Source organism: Artemia sp. Qi Xiang Cuo, chromosome 9 (assembly GCF_049724085.1).
Source record: "Artemia sp. Qi Xiang Cuo chromosome 9, ASM4972408v1, whole genome shotgun sequence".
NCBI lineage: Eukaryota > Metazoa > Arthropoda > Branchiopoda > Anostraca > Artemiidae > Artemia > Artemia sp. Qi Xiang Cuo.
Window position 1 is genome coordinate 28542060 of NC_142802.1, and position 17266 is coordinate 28559325.

A 17266-nucleotide genomic window follows, 5' to 3' on the forward strand; every position below is an offset into this window, starting at 1 on the left:
TTATTTTTTAACTTAAGATTTCTTGTTTTTTAGCATTTCTATGTTTTATTCAGTCTTTAATTCATGATTCATAATAATCAATATTCTATATATTCTTATCCTCGAAGATTTCCATTAAAATGTCTAATTTCTTGTGAGATATGTACCGGAAGTATCTGTTTTTGGAACACCATATCTTTTCCGACTCTCCACCTTTCTTTGTCGTGACCTTTGAATTATCCTGTAAAAAAAGCTTTGATCTGAATAAAACAATTGCTACTTAACTACGGATACGATTTTTTCAGTTTAAATTGATTAAGATTCGAACTGTTGAGTATATCAGATTCGATATATGATGTTAATTTGTGTGGAACTTCGGTTGATACAGATACGGCAAGTACGTACGGAATTGACATTATACATAACCAAGCACATACGCTGGGGATTGTGGGCTCTGGTCCGTAGTTCCAAAAATCTTGTGATCTCACGATATCCCTATAAATTTCGCATAGTTCGTCCCTTTTTCTGTTTGAAATGACCTCAGAAATAACTTCCTCTGTCTTAGCCCTAAAAATGACCCCCCCCCTTTCTCTCTTGAAAAGTATAGACTCCTTTCAGGCCTTTAAATAGATATTAGTTAATGAAAAGGTAACAAAAGCTTTAAGTACCAACGGCATCAAAATCAAAACATTTTGTACCCCCACCCCCTCCCCCTGGAGTCATTTGAGATATATTCATACCTGAAAACTGCAACTTTATTAGATTTTTCTTTTGGCTGTTTCAAAATTGTGAAGTATTTAGGACACTGTCAAATTTTTGCCAGCGTTGCCTCATTGAATCGTGAAAGTAAACAAGCAAAACTAATTCAGTGGCGGATCCAGGGGGCGCCCCCCTAGCATAGTCTAAAGTAGTGTAATTTACTTAATTAACTCAAGTTTTCGTTAACTAAACTTGCTCCTAACGCAAGTTTATCGGATCAACCTATTTTGCGCTCCCCCCTATTTTTGTCGGATCAACCTATTTTTCCCCTCTTCCCTCCCTAAAAAAAAATCCTGGATCTGCCCCTGAACCAATTTGTCATGTCTGACAACATTCTTTGTCCGTAATAACTTAACATTAACAACCTAAAAATAATCAACTACAGCTCCATAGGAAGACCAAACGGTTTTAAGCTGCTTGGTGTTGTATGTTTTTAGCTTATTTTTTGCTGGTTTTTCACCAACGTTTCGTTTTCTTAAATTTGGCACCATCAAAAACTGCATAACTTGATAGGTACTCTTGACCAATCAAAACGATTGGATATCATTTTCACTGTGCTTGGTACCCTAAAAATTCAGTACCCTAAAAATTCAGGTTTTTTTTGGGGGGGGGGGGCATAGTGAGAAAAATATATGGGTAATTTGAAAGAGAAATACACGTGAAATTTGAAAAAACTTAGGGCTTCGGAGAAAGGGTATCAATATCAATATAAACATAAAAAGAATTGACTTTTATGCTGATTCCAAATATGTAAAATTCATTTAAGTTCAGTGACACCCATAAAAAGCTACGAGCATGAGAAAATCGGCTTGATTTTTTGAAAAAGGGGAAAAACACCCCCCAAAAATAAAGGAATCTTAATGAAAACTGTACTGTCAGATTCAGCATATCAGAGAACCCTATTGTAGAGGTTTCAAGCTCCTATCTGCAAAAATGTGGATTTGTATTTTTTGACAGAATAAAGATCACGGATGCGTGTTTATTTACTTTATTTTTTTTCTCAGGGGTGGTCGTATCCAACCAATGGTTCTAGAATACCGGAAGAGAGCTCATTCAAACAGAAATTACAAGTTCTAGGGCCCTTTTTATATGACAAAAAAATTCGAGCGCAACTAGCCCTTCTCCCACTCCCTTTTTTGCCCAAAGTCGTCCGATCAAAATTTTGAGATAGTCTTTTTGTTCAGCGTAGTTGAAAGGTCCAGTTGCTATGCCTTTGGGGATAACATGACCCCCCACAGCCCCTGGAAAAAGGGCTGTATGATATGAAATTAGCCTATTGTTCACGTACAATATTTGTTATTGAGAAGTATACAGACATTTTCCGGCAGAGGAGCATTTTCTGCTGGGGGATTTTCCACGGGGAGACTTTCCAGTGGGGGAGAGAAGTTTTCAGTGTGTGAAATTTCCAGGAGAAATTTTATATGGGGGGAATTTGCTAGAATTCCTACGGGAAATTATATTTATTTGTCTTACTTTTTCTTTGCCGACTCAATTCTACATGTGGAGAAATTCCGCGGGAACTTTCCGGATGGGGCTATTTAACGTGGGAGGAACTTTCTTTGGAGAATTTTCTGTGGGCTGAGGAAATTTTCCATGGAGGAGTAGCCAAATTACCGGCATTATTTGAAAAACAATCAGAAATTAATTTGAAAACTCTTTTTCAACTGAAAGTAAGGGGCAACATTAAAGCTTAAAACAAACATAAATTCTTTCTGCATATGAGGGGGTTGCCCATTCCTCTATGTCTCGCTCTTTGCACTTAAGTTTAGAATTTTTGTTCCAATTCTTTAAGAACGACTCCTTAAACACAAGACCGCTTAATTAGAATAAGAAGCTTTTTTAAGATTACTAAAAACTTTCGTGTGAAGAGCGAGGCATTGGAAAGGGGGCACCCCCCTCATATAAATAATAATATTTGCTAGTTTTCATTTTTAATGTCGCTCCTTACTTTCAGTTGAAAAAAACTTAATTTTTTTATTTCTTTAACTTAGAAATAAAAAAATATCTGTAAATAGGACAGAAATCGAATCATTGAAAAATATCTGCAAATAGGACAGAAATCGAATCATTGAAGGATAAGAAGGTAGATATACAGTGATAATTTCCTGGATAAAAAATAAATCATTGAAAAGAAAATAAGGCTAAGTGCTTTTTATAATGATATTAGTACTATAACCAGACAGATCAAACGGTTGTAGTTTGGTCAGGAAGTTTGATAGAGGGGGATCCGCTCCAGGAATCATTAATTGTTTTAATTTTTATTTCCAGTATTTAATTGAAACTCCGGTTCTCTTATTTGTCATTGAAATGCCGGTACTTCTGTTATAGCTACCACACTCAAGTTCTGCCGAGAAGGGAATAAAGAATTGACATCAATGTTCGGTGGATTATTACTGTTATTAGTCGCACAATGCCAGCGCTACTTTCGGATCATTTATCCCTGCATCAGCATGTTGTACGAAATATCTGCTGAGAATAGAATAATGTGAATTTAAACAAAATATGTATACTTTTCTCACAATTTAGACTTTTTTGTGCACGTATAAGCGGTACGAACCCATTCTCTTTTTCTGTTGTTATCAGTTTCATCATGCAGCACTAGTAGATCGAGCTTTGCTTGGGAAGGGAATTATAGGCATAAACAGGATTCAGTGCAACGCCCCTCCGGAATGGATATCCCCCATACTCTGATTTACACAAGAAAAACTTTTCCTTAGTTTCTATAGAATTGGTTTTTTCAAAGAAAAATACAAAGAGGAAGGTTATTTTCAAACTGAGAGCGTCGGTTTTTCCCTCTAATTGGCGTCCGTAGTAATTTTTAATTAATTTAAAGTTTCTGCCGCAATGATGCCAAGGTTTGTTCAGATTTTCTGGATATTCTTTGTCAAATAATGCCCAATGGATAAGTTAATAATTCTAATCTTAACTTTAACTTTTTCAAATACTTTCAAATTTGAAACACGGTACTATTTAAATTTGGGGTATATGCCACTATATAATGTTTCACAATCTGTGGTAATGCTTAGACTTATCCTGTATCTTTACTTAGACAGCGCTATCGCGCTGCCTGTGATTTTTGTTTCGGCTTAATGTAGCCCGCTGATGTCAATGCTATTAATTAATATAAATGTGCTAACCCCCAAAAAAATTAATTTGCTAAATAATATTTAAATCAATCACGTATGTTAAAAGTTTAGTACAACAAATTAAATCTTACAAAGTCAAAATCCATTCAAAATTACGAGCAAATAAATAGCGCGATACCCGGGATTATTAGAATAGAATTTGGTTCAATTATGAGATTGAGCATTCTTTGCTGAGCGTGGGGGTTGGGGAAAGTGGAGGGGGATATTTACTGCAGCATTAGTGGTGAATTAGGCTGAAAAAGCTGAGTGTATACGGTATTTAACATGGTCCACCTGAAAGCTTGTTTAGGCTCTGCTACTATCGTCTGCAGCTGCTCATCGCTGACAATCATAGGCAGCGCAATAGCGCTGCCTAAGTAAAGAACGATGTTGGCACAATGTATTGTTTATTCTTTTCTTGGTTTTAGACCAGGGCACTTCTTATCGAAGGAGTTGTCGTAAAACCTTCGAAAAGGGTTCATTCGATTGGAAATTGGAGTGGCTTGTGCCCTTTTTAATAGTCGAAAGTGATTGAAGCCCCTCGAACTTGGGGGGCAGCTAGCCCCCCAAGCCTATCATTCCCCCAAACACATCCAATCAAAATTTTAAGATAGCCATTTTGTTCAGCGTAGTTGATTTCCGGATTGAAAATATATTTTTGAGGAGGTCACTCCCCCACAACCCTCAGGGCAAGGGTTTGAAGTTATGCCCTGGGGGCACAAAAGAACGATGTCGGCACAATGTATTATTTATTATTTTGTTTTCCTTTAGACCAGGGCACTTCGTATTGAAGAAGCTATCGTAGAAACTTCGAAATGGGCTCATTCAATTGGAAATTGGAGTGGCTTGTGCCCTTTTTAATGGTCAAAGGTGACTGGAAGGCAACTAACACGCCTTCCATGCCCACCATTTCCCGAAACACATCCAATCAAAATTTTGAGATGGCCATTTGTTCAGCGTAGTTGATTTCCAAATAGAAACTATGTTTTGAGGAGGACACTCCCCCTATAGCCTTCGGGACAAGGGTTATAAGTTATGCCTTAGGGGCATATAAGGTTTTTATAGAACGCGTCGTTGTAGAAACTTCAAAAAAACTCATTTGATTATATATCATTGGGATTAATGCCATTTTTAAAGGTTAACAGTGATTTTAGGATAAATAACCCCCTCTCACGCAAACCATTTCCCCAATCACATGCAATCAAAATTTAGAGATAGCCATTTTTTTCAATGTAGTTGAAAGTTCTGGAAATTAGGTCGTCGAGGACGACAACCACCCATAGCCCTCAGGGCAAGGGTTGTCAGTTATGCCCTTGGGGCATATATGGTTTTTATAGAAAGTGTTGTCGTAGAAATTTCAAAAAAGGCTCATTCTACTGGAAATTGGAGTGGCTAGTGCCCTTTTTGATAGTCGAAAGTTATTGAAGGGCAACTAACCCTGCTCTTACGCTCACCTTTTCCCCACACACATCTAATCAAAATTTTAAGATAGTCATTTTGTTTAATGTATTTTAAATTTCTCGAAACAAGGTCTTTGAGGGTGACAACCCCCCCCCCCACAACACTTAAGGCGAGCGTGGTAAGTTACGCCCTGGGGGCGTTTACAATTCTTACAAAAATTGTTTTTGTAGGAAGTTCAAAATGTACTTATTCAATTGAAAATCGGTGTGGTAGACACCCTGTTTATCTATCACAAGGGGTTTGAAGGCAATTATCGCCCGCTCCACGTTAACCGTTTCCCCAAAAACGTCCAATCAAGATTTTGAGATAGCCATGTTATTTCACACAGATTAAAGTTAAGAAAATGACACTTCTAATTACAACACTCCCCCCATAGTCTTTAGGGCAAAGATTATAAGTTATTCCCTGAAGGCATAGTCGTTTTTGTGGAAATTCTGGTCGTAGAAACTTGAAAAAGGGCTCGTTCGATTGAAAATTCAAAGGGCTAGTGCCCTTTTTAATAGTCTCGAAAGTGATTTGAGGGTACCTACCCCCCACCCCTCTCTCACGCCCACCTTTTCCCCAAACACATCCAGTCAAAATATTTAGATGACCATTTTATTCAACGTAGGTGAAAGTTTTGGAGATTAGGTCTTTAAGGGTGACAACTCCTCCAACCCCACAGCCCTCAGAGCAAGGGTCGTAAGTTATGCCCTGGGGGCATATAAGGTTTTTCTAGAAAGCGATGTGGTAGAAACTTCAAAAAGGCCTCATTCGATTGGTAATTTAAAGGGTTAGTGCCCTTTTAATAGTCGAAAGTGACTGAAGGGCGACTAACCCCCCTCTCACGCCCACCATTTCCCCAAACGCATCCAATCAAAATTTTGAGATATCCATTTTATTCAACGTACTCGAAAGTTCTGGAAATTAGGTATTTTAGGATGATAGCCCCATCGGAGCCCTCAGTGCAAGGGTTGTAATCTATGCCCTGGGGGCATATAAGGTTCATATAGAAAGTTGTTGTAGAAATTTCTAAAAGGGCTCATTTGATTGGAAATTGGAATTGCCCTTTTTAATAGTCGAAAGTGAGTGGAGAGTAATTAACCCTCCTCTCATGCCCACCATTTCCCCAAACACATTCAATCAAAGTTTAGAGATAGCCATCCAAGTTTAGAGATGTTCAAGGTAGTTGAAAGTTCTGGAAATTATGTACTTAAGGATGAGAAAGCCCCCAGAGCTCCCAGGGCAAAGGTTGTAAGTTATGCCCTGGGGTCATATAAGGTTCTTATAGATAGAGTTGTCGTAAAAACTTCCAAAGGGGCTCATTCAATTGGAAATTTAATAGTTGCCCTTTTTAATAGTTGAAAGTGATTGGAGGGTAACTAACCTCTCTCACGCCCACCATTCTCCTAAACACATCCAATCAAAATTTTCAGATAGCTATTTTGTTCAACGTTGCAGGAAATTCTGGAAATTAGGTTTTTGAGAATGACAACCCCCCGCCCCCACCCCAGGCCTCAGGGCAAGGGTTGTAAGTTATGCCCTGGGTCAAATAAGGTTTTTTTTTTGGAAAGCGTTGTCGTAGAAACTTCAAAAGGGCTCATATGATTGGAAATTGAAAGGGCTAATGCCTTTTTAATAGTTGAAAGTGATTGGAGTGCTACTAACGCCCCTCTCACGCCCATCATTTTCCCAGACACATCCAATCAAAATTTTGAGATAGCCATTTTGTTTAACGTAGTTGAAAGTTCTGGAAATTAGGTCTTGGAGTATGACAACCACCCTCACAGTCCTTAGGGTAAGAGTTGTAATTTATGCCGTGGGGGCATATTAGATGTTTATAGAAAGTGTTGTCGTAGAAACACAAAAAGGGCTCATTCGATTGGAAATCGAAAGGCCTAGTGCCCTTTTTAATAGTAGAAAGTGATTGGAAGGCTTGACATTTTTATAGTAAAGATCAATGTGGGTATAATGTATTGTTTTTTTTTGCTGTTGTTGTTGTTTAGACCAGGGCACTTTGTATCGAAGGAGTTGTCGTAGGAACTTCGAAAAGGGCTCATTCGATTGAAAATAGAAAGGGCTGATGCCCTTTTTAATAGTCGAAAGTGATTGGAGGGAAACTAATCCCCCTCCCACGCCCCCTCCTATTTGCCTTTATGTTTAAAAACTAAATGTTGTCATAAGATTAAATCAAAATGCACTGTGTTAATGCTTATTCCCAATAAGGCATCTCAGCAGTATCCCAAGAACGACTGAGGGTATTATGTTCAAACTTTCGGGGCTACTTCTGCTCTTAAAATTTGACCAAATCAAAAAAATGTAAGTGTATCCAAGCTACCGAAGAAAGTAAACAGATTTTTCTTGCGAATGGTATCAAGTTTTCCATTTCAGGTCAATTAGAGGAGGTATGAAACTAAATTAAACAGTAATATTTGTGCCAATATTTTTAAAATGGTGTATGTTGTTAAAAATTGCTGAAAATTTTTCTCCAGCATATACATAGCAGGCCAAATTATAAAGTCTTAAAAAACAAAAAGATTTTAAAGTATTATTTTCTTTTTCCCTGAAAAGACTGAGTCAAGATAAAACGAACAGAAATTAATTAAAAAAACCTTTTTCCACAAAATAAGTTTTTCAAAGAAAAGTAAAGAACTCCATTAAACAAAAAATGAGCAAAAATAAAATCAAATAACCTACCAAGTGTGAAACTACCACAAATCAGCATCGACAAATAAATGAAACTCAAAACGAACAGAAATTACAATAAATAACCGAGGCAAACTAAAACCGAGCAAAAATTAAGATGAATTAGGCTCAAAACCCCTATGCTTTCTCCAGGCCAGACCATAATTTGCACTTTAATTAACAAAATACAAATGACTTTGCATTGTCAGTTATGACTTCCATGCAGGACCAGCACAGGACTGCCTTACCCCAAGCCATACCTTTTGATAAGCTTTACCAATTTATTGGTTAATTCAGAATATACTAACGTAACAAAATAACTAAGAAACAAAAATACCCATTTGATTCAGAATTCAATACTGTATCCAAATATTTCAATCGTTACTTGCAAAAATTCCTACCATAAATAAAAAAAAAATGTCATTGACAGTATTCTGTACATCTTTTAGGTTCTATAAATCAAGCCTTAGTAAAAAAAATATTTTTTATTTATTTTTTTAACTCTAGATTCTATAAATTAAGCTTTAGTGAAAATAAGATAATTTTATCAGGGGTTGCTAATCTGCAGCTTCACCAAAGAAGAGATTCAGGGACAGGCCCTGGAGTTGTGACTGTTGGCGCCTGAACCAGTAAGGAACATGGTATTTTTCTATCTTCAAAAAGACAACAGAATTTGGCTTAATAGGTATAAATATTGTAGTTTTGGTTGAATTAGCAGCAATTCAGTTTGAATTAGCCTACTTTCATATTAAACTAGCCTAGGCTATACTCCTCTGTCTTTTCGAAGGTGGAAAAAATACCGCGTTTCTGTCTAGCCTAGACCCCAAACCCCAAGTGAGCTGAGAATTAAACTGAAACTAGGTTTTTCAAATTCCAGCCTAAAAATTTTCAAGTTTTTTCTATGACGCCGCCCCTCTGGAAAGCTAGACCCGAGCAAATCAGAATCACTGATATTGATTCTATAAACCTATGCATTCATAAAATTTGTACCAGACACAACATGTACTTTTGGAAATAAGCAAGATAGCTTCACGTGGCGCCTGGACTATTAAAGAAATGGATTTTTTTTAAAATAATTCATGGAAATGCTTATTGCAGAAGAAGCAACTCGTAAAATTTCTCTTGAAATGCTCTGTGCTAAATCAACTAGAATTATCCTTTGTGTTATTGAGGTATTTCCTAAGTTTTTTTCTAGAAATATGAATGGTTCTTTCTTTAGAACTTGTTATTAAACTTCATTTGTCGGTTAAAAAAATAACATGCAATTCTATCTACTATTACGTTTTTCATCATATTATTTAAGTTTATCTATTAATAATGTGTCCTCGGTAGTATAGTGGTCAGTATCCCCGCCTGTCACGCGGGAGACCGGGGTTCGATTCCCCGCCGGGGAGGACTTTTTAATTTTTTGGTTGGAGAAGGTAGGTGTAAACTTCTTATTAAAATTGCTCTGCCTTGGAAGAAATGTCATCGCCCCCAAAGTTTTGACGTTTCTGTGCCTTTACTTCTAGTCTAATCTTTGTGATTGGCCGCAACGTTTGCATTTATCTTAAATGTTTAATGAAACTAAATCTTATAAAAGATGGCATAAGCCAACCAACAGATGAAGAATTCGTTGTGTTCATCTCCATCACTGGCTAGATGGAGGTTTGTCTATAAGAAAAAAAAAAGTATGTCATCTGGTGCTACTCAGCAAAGTCATAGCATTAATCACAAAACCGGAATAAAAATATAGTTGTACTTATGTGTTGTTTCTAGTTCTTGCTTTATGTTCATAAGAGGATTAAAGAGGCAGTTTTGCTGAAAGGACACAACAGGCATATGTGTGTGCATTTGTTTAAATTAATATATACTAAAAATCCCCTAAACATTTTATTATTCATGAAAATTTAAGGTCGAATTTAAATAAATTTATACCTTTCACTGGTATCTAAATTCTATTGAATTAAAATTAAGTTCGTTTTTAAGTTTTCTAGTTCTACTGGGTAACACTGCAGCATTGGCGCCCATAAGCTGAATTTTAGGGGGGGGGGGGGCTTAGCTGGTCTAATCGGAACTTCTTATGCTGTATAATAGAAATCTCAAAACAAAAGTATAAAATACGAGGCAGCATCATTCAGCCAGGGGGGGGGCTGGAGCCCCAATCTGCCCCCCATATGGGCGCCCATGCACTGCACTGTCAATGGCATTAAAAGTGTGAAGTTCTCATTAAATTCATTTAAAAGAACCGAAAGCTCCTCCCTTGTAAACAGGGTTGCCACCCGGTGAAAAAAATCACTAGATTCTTGAAATAAAAATAACTAAATCAGCACATAAATCACTAGATCATTGACTAGAAGTCACCAGAACTATAATAGTCTTTATCATTGTAATTAATAATTGTTTTGTTTCTTTACCTTGTTCTATACAGGAGCACCTACAGGAAGGGGATAAAATTACCCCTCTAGATGTGGAAAAATACCTTTAGATTGATGTTTAGTTTTTTCTCAAGCAAAAATTTACCCTGGACATTTTTAAAAATGCCTTTTTGCATCTTAATGCAGAGAAAAGAACAAAATTCTTGCTTCCTCCCTGTATTTTCCAGAATGGTACCCTTGGCTTATACCCCGATCTCTGAAAAGCTTCTTGTATGATTTACTCGATTGAATCATCAATCTACGCGCTATATTGTGAAAAATCGCTAGATTTAGGAAAAAATCACTAATTTTGTAACAAAAACCACTATAAATCACTAGCCAGAATAAAATAATAAGGCAACATAAAAAATCAATAGAAATAGTGATAAACCACTAGGGGTGGCAAACCTGCTTGTAAATCCCTATGCTCTGTGATCTGTGTGCTGGGTATCGTGAGCCTATAATACCTCTGAGTTCTGTGCCCAGACCCGTCTGACTTGGACGCATTTTTGGCGTAAATTATTCATGTCAGGTATATGGAAATATTTCGTTGAGCCAAGAAAACAGAGCTGATATAGCAGTGGAAAGTGGAGATTAATTGTACTATATAAGATACTAATATTAGCTATTCATTTGATATAAGCAATTTATTCCAAGACAAATCCTGATTGTTCTTGATTTCTGCTCAATCTCTCATATAAATTCCAAAACATTTTTGTACAATTCTGTTGCGTGCAGTTTGTCGGCTGGTTGAAACGCTCGTTCTTCTTTTATGTACTCAACACGGGACACCCTTGCCTGGAGGAAAATCCTCGGCACACCAGTGTGATTTTGGGACCGTAACAAGCTCTAATAAGCGAAATTTAACAAGGAGTATCAAACTCAAAGCAGTATTTTGTGTGGGAAATAATGTGTGCGTATAACTCACGCATTTCACCAAGAAAATGTTTGACACATTACCATCACATTTTTAGTGAATCTCTCTCTGAATTTTTTCCTTTTTAGATTATAGAACTGGACCATGTTTCACAAGAGTTAAAAGTGATACTTGCCAGGGACAGCTACCGGGTGTTGTTTGCACTAAACAGTTATGCTGTGCAACAATTGGCAAAGCTTGGGGCCATCCATGCGAGCACTGTCCCCAAAAGCTAGACTGTGATAAAGGCTTCCTGAAGAACATACACACTGGACAATGTGTTGGTAAGTCATCCTCTTTGTCTTTAATATTCTAAAAAAGGAATCTCGCTACTCTGCCCTCACAACTAATGTTTTGATCTTGGGGGATAATTTAGGAAAGTCTCGAGAAATTTAGCTTATGTGTGTTTGCTGATTATGTCGAAGAAAAGATGAATCTTCGTGCGAACATTACAATGTGGAAAGGAAGGTGTGGTCCAAATAATAGCAGGTTCACAAAGTAAATTGTCTCCACTTGCGATAAATTGTGCGACTGCTTCAATACTGCACTGAATAGCTGTATGCTGCTCTTCATTTCTTTGGAAACTAAGGTGCTTCAGAAGTTGCAAAAACAAATCATTTCATACAATCAAAACGTATGATAATGATAAACGTATGACGATTATAAATGCTAAATGGAACAAAATTTTATCTAAAAAATAAGGTAGATTTAAGCAGGGAGGAAGGTGGGGAGGGGGGTAACACTAACAAAACGCCTCTTGTTTTTCTGGAGGGGGATATATTTCTTGCATTCACCGATCTCAAACAGTTCCCTCCTTGCTACGCTTCTACTACACAGTTTTCCTTCAATGGGCTCTCGATTCAAGTTACCTCTGATTGCAACTTATCGAGCCCTAAGGAGAAGGTTTCTAAACCTCAGAGTCAAATATATTTTTTAATGAGGGGAGGGAGCGTAACGAATTAATACAGACTTGCTCCGTCGTTTTTACCTACGAGGATGAATATTTCAGTACAATTGTGGTAAAATCTTGGGGATTAAATTCATAAGTTTTGAAGATTAGGATTTATTTACCAACTCATAAAATTCATTTTTTTTTAACTTAAACCATGTTTTTGGTCTGTTGTTGTCTGTTAAACTTAAACCACTCTGATCTGTTGTTTTTTAAGTGGCGTTCACATGCGTGTCTAGCTAGAATCCCATGTCTAGACACGTGTCTAGCCAGACTTCAATGTCCAGAAAACGACCGTTCCTAAATGAAATTCGGTGCTTAGCTAGACACGCTAGACAAGGAGCTTGGCTCCTGGAGTTCTAGACTCTAGAACTTAATGTCTAGGATTTTTGATTATAGCCAATCAGAATGTGTCAAGTTCCACTATTTTCATCATCTATGTTTACATTTTTAAACTGAAATTTAATTTTTATTTTCACATTAATTGTTTTTTTTCATTTTAGGCAAATATGCAACACCACGTATAATAGTGAAGTACACTAAGGCAACTGTTTGGCTTATCTCATCCATTATCTTCTGACAGTAAAAATAGGGATTACAATTTTGAAAGTTTAGCCTGCATAAGCTCTCTTGATTGGCTAGAAATGACAATTGCAATCTATTTGAAACTAAATTTGTAGTTTTTCAAGGAAAATACTAGAATTTCGATTACAGCCAATCAGAATGTGTCAAGTTCCACTATTTTCATCATCTATGTTTACATTTTTAAACTGAAATTTAATTTTTGTTTTCTCATTCATTGTCTATTTTTCCTTTAAGGCAAATATGCAACACCAGACATAATGGTGAAGCACAGTAAGGCAATTGTTTGGCTTAGTGTCAATCTATTTGAAACTAAATTTGTAGTTTTAAAGGAAAATACCAGAAAAGGTATTTTTCCAAATCTAGGTCGGAAGGCAAAAAAAAAACAGAGGGAGGGGGCAATTTCAGTAACTTCAATTGTTTTTCAGTAGGTACAGAACTATCATTTAGTCGGGTTTTTAGTCTATAATTCTGCTCCAGAACACTTAGGAGCAGGATTAAAATAATGTTATATATGCATTAGTTAATGGCTATTTAAATGTTCCTGATTGGCTGCTAATATTTACATTTGTACTTTTAGATATTGATGAATGCGAAGCAATTCCTGCCCTATGTGAAGGGGGAAAATGTGTGAATACTATTGGCTCGTTTATCTGTGAATGCCCACCTGGTCAAACACGTGATGAGGACACAAACGAATGCGTTGACGCTGATGAATGCTTACAAGGGGATGTCTGCCAAAATGGCCAGTGCACAAACACAGAGAATGGGTATTTCTGTACGTGCAACAGAGGATTTATACCAAGCCAAGATAGGAAGTCCTGCATTGGTAAAGATATTCATATTCCAAATAAAAAATAATATATTGACCTTGTATCTAGGGTAAACCAAAAGTAATAATACACAGAAGTCAATTAAATGTTTTATGAAATAAAATTTTTATTTGTCTAATGTAGTCTTGGATAAAGAAAATATCCTAAAAAATGGCCGTTGGGCCAAACAGTATGTATATTCTACCCATAGGTTGGACCAAAAGTAACAATACTAACTTTTTAAATAACTTCTTATAGATTTTTTTATTTACATAATGTAGAATTCACTTTGCCGACAGTGTTTCAGAGTCCAAATTTGTGTTCGTAATCCTGTGTCTATAGATCCCAGACTATTTGTTTCCTCAGCGTTATTTTTGCACCTATGTATGTCAAAAGGAAATAATCCAGGCCATAGTTGTGTGATTCTCATGGGGATAACGGGGAATGCCTCTGAACAGGGAAACAACTCTCCAAATATGTTTGTTTACAGGATTTTATTTCCAGGTGATTTTGTTTTTACTATAGTAAGTGGTAAGCCAAAATACTGCCAAACAAGTGGCTGAATTGTTACGTATTATCTGCACTTTTAGAAAGTATAAAGTGATATTTTGTTTATAAAAAATCCAGTCATATTCTCCAGGCTACATGCTGCAAGTGATAAGTGATGTCGGGTGGGGACATGCCTTTCTTTTTTGGCTTTTCTTCGTACTCACTGAACCCCTTTCGCCTCTCTTCCTCTAGACACTTTATTGTCTAAGATTAAGTTTTTGCCACAGCCCTAATAAAAGGCCCAGCAACCAGAAAACATATAGGATTTCATGGGTATTTAACCGTTGGCTTTGCTTCAAAAGTATTATTTTCCTGTTGAAGATTAAACAATATCCATTAATTTTGCTTGAAACTCTTTTTCGATAGATTAATAGCGTCTGCAAAACTAAAAATGGCGCATGCATGTATCTTCAAATCATTCCCATTTAAAATTAGGAAATATTATCCATCATTATCTGCAACTTCTAATATTTAATCGGTATTATTTTACCCTACAAGCTAGTTTCTGTGCCGCAAATGTAATAAGCCCTTAGACGAGGCTTTATGGACACATGGTACCTAATACTGTAACGTTGTATATCCTCTACGACCAACAAGAACATTCTATGTCAGCTTAATTCATTTTCAACAAAACCCAGCATTGTCAAAAATTAAATGGCGGTTGGAGCTACCAATTTGGCTCGGCTGCTGCCATTTATTCATGTTCTACATGCCTGCTATCTAGTCTCTTAAATATTGGAACAAGACATCGCAATATTTCAATATGTTTTCTGGGTCATTATGGTCTAAACCTTGTAACCAGGAAAATCAAACCCATGACATATAGACATATCAATTAGGGATCCTAATCCCTCCAAGGACATCTGTAGCAGAATTCGCCTGTTTTTACTATTTTCAGCCATTAAAGCAAATTGTGGCCTTTTCTTCTAATGATTTGGCCAACGACCCTCCCCCTGCGTGATATTGTTGACAAAACTCATTGAAGTGCATCAAAATGAGGGTGTTTTGGCCAAAAAACTTTCTGTGAAACTGTTGAAACCCTTTCAGCTTTTTCCTAAAGCCCTAAGAAATTCCCTATTCATAGCACCTTAGGATCTAGGCTATGTGTCATGGGTGCTGAGTATTTTAGAGGAGGATGAGGATCCTAAAGTTGGTGCTTTGGGATCCTTTGGGCACCAATGTACACAATATATGTATGCAAATTTCCATGTTCTTCATTGAAATAAATGTATTTTAACATATTTTTACTTGACAACTATAATTAAACATGCATCCTGAAAATTGTTCATCTTATTAAAGCCTTTTTTATTTAGTAAATCTATCACGTCTCAAAGACAGAACCATTACAAAGATATCCTAATACGGCTTGCACATTATTCCAGAAGATTAACTATTCTCAGATTTGCTATAATTATATATTCAAATCGAGAAAATTTGCACCTAAGAATTGTTCTTATTATGTTCAAAGTGTTTTATTCTCTTCTTAATTGTAGGTTTACTACAGTGCACAATCTGAAATATAGCTATGAGTCATTTCATTAATGTCAAGTTATGCACTATTTTGTTGTCTTTCATTATGACTGTTTTTAATATAAGCTCACCCTTTAAAGCATGAATAACAATTTCATCCTTTTACTGATGCACATTAGATGATGAATCACTCCAACTTAACAAATATAGAAACAGCATTGAAAGTTTTCATCAATATAAGAATTGGTTGATAAAATTCAAGATTGAAAATTTTACTCAAGACCATAACCACGGCTGATTGTCTGGTTTATCTCCCCTCCCCCTCCCATTTTCTGGTTTACCATTGTGAATATATAATAAGAACTCTTTTGTAGATTGACTCCGCCCACTCTGAAATGAATTAGACTAACTTAAAACAAGATTCTGGTTATAGGCCTAAGTTGACTACCCTGGGCTAGTCAATCAAGCATAACGTTTTCAAAATGATTTTGTTTCATTGAATACATCAGGTTTTTATTGGCGCCTTTTTTGCCGTTTATTCTTTTCTTTTTCCCCTTCCTACCTTATCGTAATAGTTTGAAACAATTTCAAACTTAGAAAATTCTGCAGTCTTCTTAGAAGATAGATAACCCACTTGGCAGGTAACAAAAAGTTAATGAAGTAACATTAGTTGCATATACTAGTATTCATTTTTGGTCATCATCATTTTACACTTTAATTGTTTTTTTGCGTTATCGGTTTCGTTTTGTAGTAGTTTCTATCTTCTTACTGTTTTTAAAGCTTGAAATGCATACTTCTGATTTTATTATTAATTTAAGTGTATGCTTTTTTACATTAATAAAATATTTAACTATAATTAAAATTGTTAGTATCAAACTAATTTTAATTATTCTCAAAATAATTATAGATGTAAGGCGTGGTAACTGCTATTCAACTATAACAAGAAATGGGAACTGCAGAAACAAGCTACCGATCAAGTTAACAAAGAAAGATTGTTGCTGTGGATTGAACATGGGCAAAGGATGGGGGGATGGAACCTGTGAACTCTGTCCAGTTAGAGGTGATGGTAAGCTGGAATAATTTTAAAAACTTACTCTGGCCAATCTTTTCGTAAATATGGTAATGTTTTGCTTTGAATAAAATATTCTCTGTGCTTTCCAGATATTATCTGGCGTAATTATCTGACGTGATATAATTTTCAGAGTGAAGCAATTGACCTTCTTTCTTTGATTTCACGTTGTGTTGTGTAATTTCTCAATTTGAATAATTTCTCAGAAGAAATTGCCTCCACATAAAAAAAGAGAGAAAAAAAAAACATGTAACATTTTTAAAAACGGCAGCGGAAAAAAAGTCGGAACTTAGTTTTTTTTTTCAGCCCTTTTTGTTTGCCTGATATATGATTATTCTTTCTCTATTTCTGAATATGAAACCGAAATATTCATATTTTATTTCTATTTGTATCAACTGCCTTTACTATAAACTAACCTTTTTTTTTAATTTTGTTTATAAATTCAAGCCTTTCCTTTAACTTACAACCGAATCAAACAGTTCGTAGTAACGAACTTTAAGTAAGGAGTGACGCGGCGCAATAGTAACCGAAACTC

The 17266-nt window shown here is 36.0% G+C and overlaps 1 protein-coding gene and 1 non-coding gene across 2 annotated transcripts in view; both read left to right on the forward strand.

Annotated features, from left to right (window-relative positions):
• Positions 1 to 17266, forward strand: part of LOC148948529 (fibrillin-1-like) — a 200967-nt gene that overhangs the window by 65922 nt on the left and 117779 nt on the right. Inside the window, exons 7-9 of the mRNA XM_089094443.1 lie at positions 11390 to 11584; positions 13412 to 13660; positions 16570 to 16728. Of these exons, the coding sequence (XP_088950569.1) occupies positions 11390 to 11584; positions 13412 to 13660; positions 16570 to 16728 (603 nt within the window). The remainder of the gene's footprint in view (positions 1 to 11389; positions 11585 to 13411; positions 13661 to 16569; positions 16729 to 17266) is intronic.
• On the forward strand, positions 9311 to 9382 carry TRNAD-GUC (transfer RNA aspartic acid (anticodon GUC)). The gene has a single exon. It is a non-coding gene; the product is annotated as a tRNA-Asp (tRNA).